Source organism: Gambusia affinis, linkage group LG01, assembly GCF_019740435.1.
Source record: "Gambusia affinis linkage group LG01, SWU_Gaff_1.0, whole genome shotgun sequence".
Taxonomy (NCBI): Eukaryota; Metazoa; Chordata; class Actinopteri; order Cyprinodontiformes; family Poeciliidae; genus Gambusia; species Gambusia affinis.
The window spans coordinates 42,617,203-42,627,208 of record NC_057868.1 but is presented as its reverse complement, the minus strand read 5'-3'; the positions used below and the strand labels follow the sequence as shown (position 1 = coordinate 42,627,208).

Genomic DNA, 10,006 nt, shown 5'->3' with positions numbered 1-10,006 from the left:
CCAAAAACAGTAACCTTTTTTTTTGTAGGTCAGTGCAGTTAACACTAATAGAGTACATAGCTAAGAATGTTTTGACAAATAATCGTATCTAAACGTTTTGAAGGAAGGTCTAGTTGCTGAAAGATTTCCAGTACTTTTATTTGCAAGATCTAAACTACATTTGAGCTTACGTGACTCACTTGCAGCTCTCTGCTCATGAGACATAAACTATTTACTAGGGAGTTCAAGATTGCTAAGATGGAAAATATGACCGCCGTTGCATAGAAACTGTCTTAGCAAATGTCATTGACCTTTTTTCTTTTTGTTTCTGGCACAAGATTGTTGTTCACAAATGTCCAAAATCATGTAAATACAGATCCTGCTCTTTTTTTTTTTTTTCTTTTGATTAAAAATAAAGAGTCATTATTCAAACCAATGCAAATGTGCTCTTTTGCTTTTTATTACATGTTTATAGATGCCATTTCATGATTGTCATTTCATTTAGACGCCTCGGAAAACTGTTTTTTCTATTTTGTCACATTTAGATATTTCAGATCATCAAAAACAAAAGAATCATTTAAAGGTAACCAAAATATGAACACAATTTTACTTTTTACGAAGGAAAAAGTAACCCACACCACCTTGGTGTTTGGTAAACAATAAACTTATTAACTAGTTTGGCAACAGGCGTTTGACAGAACTGGAAGTGAGTCTTTTACATCGCTGTTGAGAAAGTTTAAGATTCTTCTGCGTAACCTGAATGTGCTTGTGCTGAAGGTCACATGCTGACAGATATTCTCCTTCAGTATTTGCTAGTAGGGAGCTGAATTCATGGCTCCATCAGGTTGTGATGAGTCATGACAAGCAGACTGTGAAATCACCACCATCCTATTTGGCTGTGGTTGTGATGTTATTTTGTGAGCATGTAGGGAGAGGCACAGACTCCAAAGAGTTTCACTTCAGTCCACAGATTAATTTCCCCAAAGTTATCAAGAGGCTTCCTTCCCCACACTCCTATAATTGGTGTCATTTGCTGGCTTTCCTTTGATAAAAAAGGCTTAACTTTTTATATTTGAGTACACTTAAACACATTCTGTAAACAGTTTCTAGAAACAGGAATTCTAACCACAATTTTTAAATCTTAATAGCAAATTAAATATTTAATAATTGATTTTTGTATTTATTCTGGTTGTTTTTTGTTTTTTTTCCTTCTATTAACATTTAGGGCTGCACAGTGGCGCAGTTGGTAGCACTGTTGCCTTGCAGCAAGAAGGTCCTGGGTTCGATTCCCGGCCCAGGGTCTTTCTGCATGGAGTTTGCATGTTCTCCCTGTGCATGGTGGGTTCTCTCCGGGTTCTCCGGCTTCCTCCCACAGTCCAAAAACATGACTGTCAGGTTAATTGGTCTCTCTAAATTCTCTGTAGGCGTTAGTGAGTGTGTGTGTGAATGGTTGTGTGTCCTGTATGCCTCTGTGTTGCCCTGCGACAGACTGGCAACCTGTCCAGGGTGAACCCGCCTCTCGCCCGGAACGTAGCTGGAGATTGACACCAGCAACCCTCCCGACCCCATTAGGGACAAGGGTGAACAGAATATTAACATTTATTCAATGACCTTAAACATTTAAGCATCGCCAAAATAAAAAGAGCAAAAACAAGAAAAAAAAGGCATCTTTCTTCACAGAACTGTATGCACAATATAATAACAAACCGTATAAAATAACCAATGAATAATTTTATTTGTTCGCTGTTCGTCTGTTGTTCACTGTATCCCCACCTGAATGAATGGTGAGGCTAAACACAGACGGAGCAGATCTTAGAGAAGAATCGAACAGGCGGGGCAGTAGTGTTGGCTAAGCAGAGCCAGGTCGTGGTTCGGTCTGCAGACTCTCCACCCGCTGCAGCAGCTCCTGGATGGGTTCTGTCAGTTTATGTCTTGGTATCTGCAGGCTGGCCTGCAGGGCTGTCCTGCCAAAATCCCAAGCCTGGCATGGAAACAAGCACAAGCCCAGCAGCTGTCAGAGTCTCTTGGGAGAGCAAAGCTGACTTATATAATGATGTCACTGAAACTGGACAGCACATTCAGCCTCATTAAACCCACTTTATATTCCCTAATGACAACCTGAAGTGCCTGGCTCTTTTATACCTGTGATCAAGTTGATATTACTGATTCTAAGATTATGTATGAATCATGAAATACACAAGGATCACCACACTATCTGTAACATGAATTGCAGGAGAAAGTGGGTCACACAACAAGAGAACGTTCATAAGCACAAAAGGCATTTCCAAAAATATTAGAGTAAAGTTATTGTTTTTCGAGACCCAAGTCAATATCCCGACCGTAATCCGACAGGAATGTAGTAGATGAACTTTAAACAAGCTGTTCATGTACGGACGTCCCACCAGTTCAGTTCCTGTCGCATACTGGTGGTGGGCGGAGGCCTGCCACCTAAAATGTTTCTTTTGTTACTCAAAAACAGCTAATGTTGCATCGGAAGTATATTTTGTTTGTTTGTTTAAAATGTTGAAGATGATATTATCACGTGATATTATAAAGGCATCGGAAATGGTGGCTTGCAAAAATATTCATACTCCTTAGTGGTGTCCAAACGTGAAATATTGCAGTAGAACAAAGTTGGATTTGTGTAGAAAAGAACAAATTGTTGTAGAACTGGACAAGGGTGTCAGATGACAGATGTTTATATGTATGTTTTAGGTCTGGAAAATGTTTTCATTCGATTCCCAGCAGCAACAAGGAGGACTTTCTTCAAATATCTTCCCTGTATTCAAAACTTAATGAATGTGTGTAAGAATTTTGAAGATAGGTTTATCAGCAAAAATCTTATCTTAATTAATTTTAAGACGTGGCCCTTGGTATGGGCTTGATTTGCTTGAGGGCCAACTTTGTACCGTTCTTGAACTGCAGTCAGGGGCCACAAAAAATTAATACCACCCTGGACACCACCGCCTCAAACAATTGCCAAGTTGAAAATCATATTCTACAAATTCAGGGTTTTTTTTCCCCCCACAATTCTATCTATTACAACTACATGCATAATACTAAATTTAGGCCCACACTATCATTGTTACCAAAGTTATAACTTAAAACCTTATTCTGATACATTGCTTTGCAGAAGAAAAGCAAAAATAATCTGCCACAATCAAAATTAAGAAAAAAAAAAGATTTGAGATTGATCAACGTCACAGTTATGTGCTGCTTTGTCTATAATGCGCAATCCTAAGAAAACACAATAAGGTTTGCAGTTGTAAATTAACAAACGTACGGGTAACAAAAATTTTGATAAAAAGTATTTAGTCAGCAGAATAGTGTATAAAAGCATAGTATAAATTCAGAATGACATGACTATAATCTCCATAATTAACCACATTTTAACTTTGTGTGGGAAAAAGAGAAAAAGTACAATTTTTAATACAGTAAAATATGAGAGCTTGGTCTCTTATTTCTCTAAAAACTGAAGTGATTATTGGTATTACTAGTCCCAGCCCAAGAAACCTTTTACATCACAAAACATTATTGACACAAATTATTTGCACAATTGGCAAAAAAAGTACTTGCACTGGTAGTTCTTCTTGAGTAAAGCATGCATTTCTGCCTCTTCTGTAAGATTTCCTCTAACATTTAACCTCATTCCCTGGTCAAGACCTGCTTGATTGTAAATACTTTGAATAGATGCGTCACAGCTGTTTTTCAAAAACCATGCGTAATCTTTTAGGTGAGACAGCACGCAAAGTCTGCAGGCCAAATCCGGGGTCAGATTGTCGCGACACTACCACTCCCAATAGTGAGCGACTTGTGTTTACAGCGTCACCAATTAGCGGTAATCCAATCTTGAGACAATGCTGGGAAGATCTAAGAAACTGTGTCACAGAGTCATACCTAACTCCATCAGGTGATTTACCTTGTGAAGGTCTCCGTTGACGAACCACAACATGGCGAGGTTGTGGGCAATAAGTGCAATATGGTTGGAGTCTCTTCTGGACTGTTTTTGTTCAAACTCCAACATGACTCTCAGCATTTCCTCCATTTCAATCCGCTGGGACTTTTCTAGTTCAGAGACGTGGAACGGGAGACGTTTTATTATGTACTTAATACTTTAAGTAGTCTGTTATAAGAGTCCTGAATACCCTTTGTGTTCTGGTTACGGCATGTGTGTGTTAACTGTTTGTAGTTTTTCTAAGCATCCTCTCTTACCTACTTTTGTCAATAAACATTCCATGAAGCCTGGGAGTTTGCTTCGCAGCTAACAGGCTTTACATTATAAGTAGGGCAGCAGCTGTGACAGAGTCGAGTAGTACGGATGCTGCTCAGCCAGAGTTGTGTCTGCAGTGGTCTCCAGTCAGCCCTAAGCACGCCAGTGTAAATCTGGGGTTTAGCGTTTGGATTGCACAGCAAGACAGATCAACTAAATATAGCGCTGTTGACCTTGTTTTTTTTTGTTGTTGTTTTTTTTGGGGGGTTTTTCAGTTCGTCTTAGTCTCATTCATTAGATCACTTGTATGTTAGTGGGGCTCCTGGCTGGAGTTCGGAGTGTGACGTAGATGGACAGATGGTGACATTTTCTGTGTTTTTCCTGCAGAGTGCTGTCGCTAATTAAACTAACGGAATGTTTTGTAATTAAACGCTAGATGTTTGTTCTGCATAGCTGAGGAAACCGTACGCACCATAAAAGGAAACAGATGAGTCAGCATGTTTCTGGTGGGCCTCTAGTAGACTGCTTAGATGTTTGTGCCACCTCTCCGCCACCTACAAAAATAAACAAAGAATTTCTAGATTAAACATGAACCATGTAAAGAAAAAGTGAATAAAACTAAGAAATATTTTTGTACTGATACATGCAGCTGGGCTTTTTACACTCGGACTGAAAACTGTTCAGTTCTACGCACTTGTTTACTGTGGCTTATGTGGATAAAATTAGGAATGACGTGTGTAGTGACTTTTGAAGCACTGTAGAGTACAGTAGTTGCCATGTGAACCTTTCCTTAACTTTCTGATGGGTTTTGGTTTACAGTCTTTGTAAGGCTGCCTGTGCACCTATTTTTTCCTTCTACTCAATTTTCCTTTAAAACGGTTAAGCACAACATTCAGTGAACAGCCAGCTTACTGTTTGTGGTTTAGCCTCGTTTTGGAGGGTGTCAGTGACTGTCTTTAAGAAAACTTACAAGCGATCATCCTTTGTGTTGATTATAAAAGGGCTAGAAAAATCTGTCATAAAAAATATATATTTTTACTGGTTTTATTGGTTTTTTGATCACAATTGTCCAAAATAACAGAAATAAACAATTGATACCGCACTGAAATACATTTACATACAAGTTCCACTTTCTGAACTGAACAATGGAAATCAATTTACTCTTCCACAATTTTCCAATTTATCCATTTGTACTTGCAATTCCCTGGCTCTGAAACTTCCTAGACCACTTAAATGATTTAAAATAACATTATTTTTTTGTGTTTTCCATGCCTTGTGTTTGTTTTGTTGATTCTTTTTTTTTTAATTAGGAAACAACGAAAGAAATGCCAGAGTATAAAAGGTTTATACTTTGAATTTATAGCCAGAGTATGAAGGGAAGAGAAAACAAAAAATATGTGCATGGGCAAACCTCACAGTACAGGGAGTGAACAACGAGCATCCTCCCCTGTCTGGCAAACACATCAGCGATTAGAAAGTATCCCTTTGTGGTGGCAGAGCTGTCTAAACCATACTCCTCACAGGCAAAGTAAATCTGTAAATAAAAACATATGCACCCATATTAGTTTTTGTGGTTACTTTTATTCTTTTGCTGCTATTTATGTTTTTTCTCAGCTACCAGTGGGGCAATGCGGACTTTGAGAGGCAACAGCATTTGGAGGTATTCTATAATCTTAAACTAAGTTCTACAAGGAAAAGTAAGGCTGCTAGTCATTGATTGGTCCAAATTAGTTAAGAGGAACAAATAAATGTACGACATGGACCTGATGTCTATCGAAATAACTTGGAAGCAGATTAAAAGTGGTTATGTATAAGGGCTAACTAATAATTTCATCTGTAACAGTAAAAAAATATTTAAAAAAACCAAAAAACTCCAAACATCATTTGCAAAGTGAAACAGGGCAGTTTCCAGGTTTCCAGCTGATGTATGGAAATGGGCCAGGCTCCTATGAAGCTGCTGCTGGATTGAAGCGCCCAATTCTGGATTCTTCAGTACAGCCCACTCAGCCTGGGACAGGAGCTCTGCGACAACAGATAAGTTGCCCAGGCCTGAAAATCAACAAGCAAGGACACAAATGAACCCGTTTGTGCATATAAAATTATCAGAAAGAAACAAAAAACAAACTGTGTAATTTGAGCAGAAGAATTATTTTTGCGCTCATCGCTTACCCATGTTGGCCTCTGCCAACAGTATGTAGGCAGGGACGAGCTGGATGGTATTGGGACCGTATAGGTCAATGGAGGTTTGCAGGCAGCAGTGGGCAGCAGGAAGTGCCTCTTCATGTTTACCCTCTGACAGCTTGCTTTGAGCCACCAACTTGCAAATCTTGATCAGATGTGCCTGAGCAAGAAGCCAAACCCATAGTTACCTTTTGCTCCATGGCAACTCTTCACACCTCAGGAACTGATTTCATAACAGTTCACAGAAACAAACCAATGTTATCTCACACGTCATCCTATTTCTCTGAAGTATCATTTTCAGGAATGAAGTGAACTAGACTCAGCTGGTTCTGAAGACACCCAGTATCCAAATCGTTAAACATGATAACAAACGTAAGACTTGCAGAAGGAAATGATCTTTTATACTACTGCTGCTGTTTCTTTCTTTTTTTCTGAGATATCAAGGTCTAGTTTGGATTATACAAATTTGGAAGGATGGGTCATTTCAAGATAGAGGACCAGACAAAAGGACCATTACAAAAGGAGAGAAATGATTGTTGTTGCTTAGCTGTAGTACTCAAAACAAAGCCAGAAATTCAGTTTGAATATGTTTTCATATATAATCCCCAGTTTGTTTACCTTTCTCAACTGGTTTTTCTTGCGAATGGCCGGATCATAGATATCTTTCATAGTACGTATGGGAACAAGCATCTGACAGATTCTTTCATGGATTCCCACCCAGTCAGCCTGCTGGTGATCTGCATTACTGAGAAAATGTAAATACATATTTGTTATCAAAGAGATATTTTTCTCTCTGTCCCAACACCTTAAGTTCCAAGAAATTAAACTGACTTTGTGACCTCCAAGAAATCCTCCCCTGTTATGCTAATGGATCATGATTCACTAAAAGTTACATTGTAGACTGGTAGAAGACATTGTGAAATACCAGGGAGATAAAATGTTGTTAAAAGCTGCAGTCTTTTGAATTCTGGAAACATTCTTAGCTGCCATCTGAGTTCATGGAAGGCACAGCAAATTGAAAGCTATAATAACTGGCCTGTAATTTGGTTCCTCTGGTTCCCTTCGTCTGCATACTCTTGTGGAAACTGACTGAACTTTCCGTGCATATTTCTTACTGCGGAGGATGTTTGCTTGCTCTATATCCCATTTGTCTTTCTAAGCAGGCAGAAATCTGGCCATGCCACATCACCACTAAGACGACACAAAGAGAAGTCTGAAGACTGCACAGCTGGAAGGGAGAAAAATGTAGCATCCTGTTTGGCCATTTCACTCAAATACAATGTTATGGCTTTAAAATATGCAACTAAAGTGATTGGCAGAACTACATAGGCCCTTTGAAAAGGTGCACTTTTGTTGTCACATGACCACCAACTTGACTTGGATTTTATATGATAGACAACAACACAAAGTGGTGCATTACTGTGAAGTCATAGGAAAAGTTTAGCCTGATTGGACAGCGTATCTGCAAACAGCAAACTTTGAATATCATTTTCTCAATGGGATTTAGGTCAGGACTTCAGAAGTTAACTGGATTTTCTTTACCACCTTTTTCAGATTTTCTGACTACCACATCTCATTTTCCTTCAGCTAGCAGGCATGACATTCTCTTAAAGAGGCAAATAAAATACATTGAATACTGTGATTGTTAAAGATGGAAATGTGGTTAATAAAAAAAGGGCATATATATATATATATATATATATATATATATATATATATATATATATATATATATATATATATATATATATATATATATATATATATAGTGAATAATTTTACAAATTAATATTGACCATTAAACAGGAAAATGTTAATATTTCATCTTTCTTCTGCACAGTAAGTGACTGTAAGCTCCATGAGACTGGCTTTAGTGGCTCATCCCTCCCCATAAATCCCCACAGCGAGGGCCACCACATGCTACCGCTCACTGTTCTGCCACTGAGGGTTTTAGCCAATACCATCTTGTGCTCGGTAACTGAGCAGAAAGTCGAAATGAAGATTTGCAAAGATATATAAAAAAAATAAAAAATAAAATAAAAAAAATAAAAAATAAAAAATTTGTCAAAGCAGACTGTTTACTGGCATTAAAATAAGGGTGAACGAAAAATATTGCACTAATGTAGCTTCCAGCTGTTTCTCTCCTTCATAGCAGCCACATGACATCAACGCACGTGATATTTTTCTGTAGCAATGCATAGCGTACACTGCCACCTAGCGTTGACATGGTGTACCCTCGACCCCCTGCCAAATTAATGAAATATACTGCAGCGTTTATAAACTGCTCCCATAACCACGGGTTACAGATGCAGTATTAGAATACGTAAAATGTTAAGACAAGACATCCAACAAAGTGAGCTTACCAGTAGAAAGTGACCTGACATTTGGTGCACTCTAAGTACGCTTCCCTTTGGCAAAGTTCACAATACTTTTCCTTTCCTTTGGGGAAGGCAAGTGGCATTATTTCGATGGCAACCCCCGAAGTTCCAGGTTCATCAGGCTCCATTTTTACCAGAAAGCTTCGTCACTGCAGTTTCACAACAGCGTTTGCTCCTTAGTTTGCGGTTGCCATAGAAACAACTTTAGCCGTCTCAAAAAGCTAGCATTCAGTTTTTGTTTAAAGAGATATACTAAATCTTAAAATTATAGTATTGGTACTTTTTTAGAACATGAACTGTGAAAAGGTATAGGCCTCACTGAACATCAGCTATTTATTTTATTTTATCTTGTTGCAACACTTTAATGTTTTAGATTGTTGAATATATTTCAATATCAGGCAATAATAAACCAAATACATATAAGGCCTAAATTTATATATAAAATATAATTGTCTGGTGTACTGAATCAACATTTTTTGGTTCAATTTTACTGGCAGGCAACCAGGCATTGTTACATTGTTCTTGTAGTCCAAAAAATGTATAAAGAGGGCCTGTCTAATGACATGAAGAAGGCTAAAAGATTTCAAAAGCAACAAATCACATTTCTGTAGCTAAAGAAATTGCTACAGAGTGGCAAAATCTTTTTTCCCCCACTCTAATATTCACTATATTTTTTTCACAAGTGATAAAAACATGGAATGGGGTTAACCCTTCAAGGAGTGGCTGGCCTAACAAAATTTTCCAAGAGTCCATTATTCTTACCCATAGGTCAACAAAAGACACACACTAACATTTAAAGTCAAGCGTTAACAGTAAGAATGGGCAAAAATAGCTTTCTTGGCAGAGCTTCTTGAGGAAAACACCACTGTCCAAAAACAACACAAAGACCCATCTCACATTTCCCAAAGAAAACTTGACAAGACTATTTATAAAGTATGTGGACTGACTAGACAAATTGTAATATATTGGAAGTTGTATATCCCGTTCCACCTCTTTCAAAATTAACACAGTATTTCAGAATGAGAAGATCATTTTATAGCATGCCAGTGGTAGTTTTATATTCGGGTGCTGCTTTACTTTATCAAAACGTAAATGGCAAGCTGTAATCGATGGAATCATAAATTCTGCTCTCTACCACAAAATCCTAAAGGACAATGTTCAGCCATCAATTCATGAGCTAAAGCTAACTCAGTCTTTAGTAAAACAGGATGACAATGATTAATGTAGCCAGTAAATCTATCTCTGATTAGCTTAAAAA

The 10,006-nt window shown here is 38.0% G+C and overlaps 1 protein-coding gene across 4 annotated transcripts; it reads right to left on the bottom strand.

Annotated features, from left to right (window-relative positions):
* Window positions 1-1,692: 1,692 nt before the first annotated feature.
* Window positions 1,693-8,940, bottom strand: zmynd12 (zinc finger, MYND-type containing 12). 4 transcript variants are annotated; one of them, XM_044126063.1, is made up of 9 exons: window positions 8,734-8,784; window positions 7,486-7,561; window positions 6,989-7,115; window positions 6,359-6,530; window positions 6,069-6,238; window positions 5,601-5,723; window positions 4,662-4,743; window positions 3,899-4,044; window positions 1,693-1,960 (listed from the first exon to the last, which is right to left on the bottom strand). In XM_044126063.1, the coding sequence occupies exons 2-9, from the start codon at window positions 7,554-7,556 to the stop codon at window positions 1,829-1,831; spliced, it is 1,023 nt and encodes a 340-aa protein (XP_043981998.1). In that variant the 5' UTR covers window positions 7,557-7,561; window positions 8,734-8,784; the 3' UTR covers window positions 1,693-1,828. The 4 variants fall into 4 exon arrangements, with proteins under 4 accessions (XP_043981998.1, XP_043981988.1, XP_043982015.1 ...); XM_044126053.1 differs by lacking the exon at window positions 7,486-7,561 and having other exon boundaries at window positions 8,734-8,940; XM_044126080.1 differs by lacking the exons at window positions 7,486-7,561; window positions 8,734-8,784 and adding an exon at window positions 7,202-7,415.
* Between the last annotated feature and the right edge of the window lie 1,066 nt (window positions 8,941-10,006).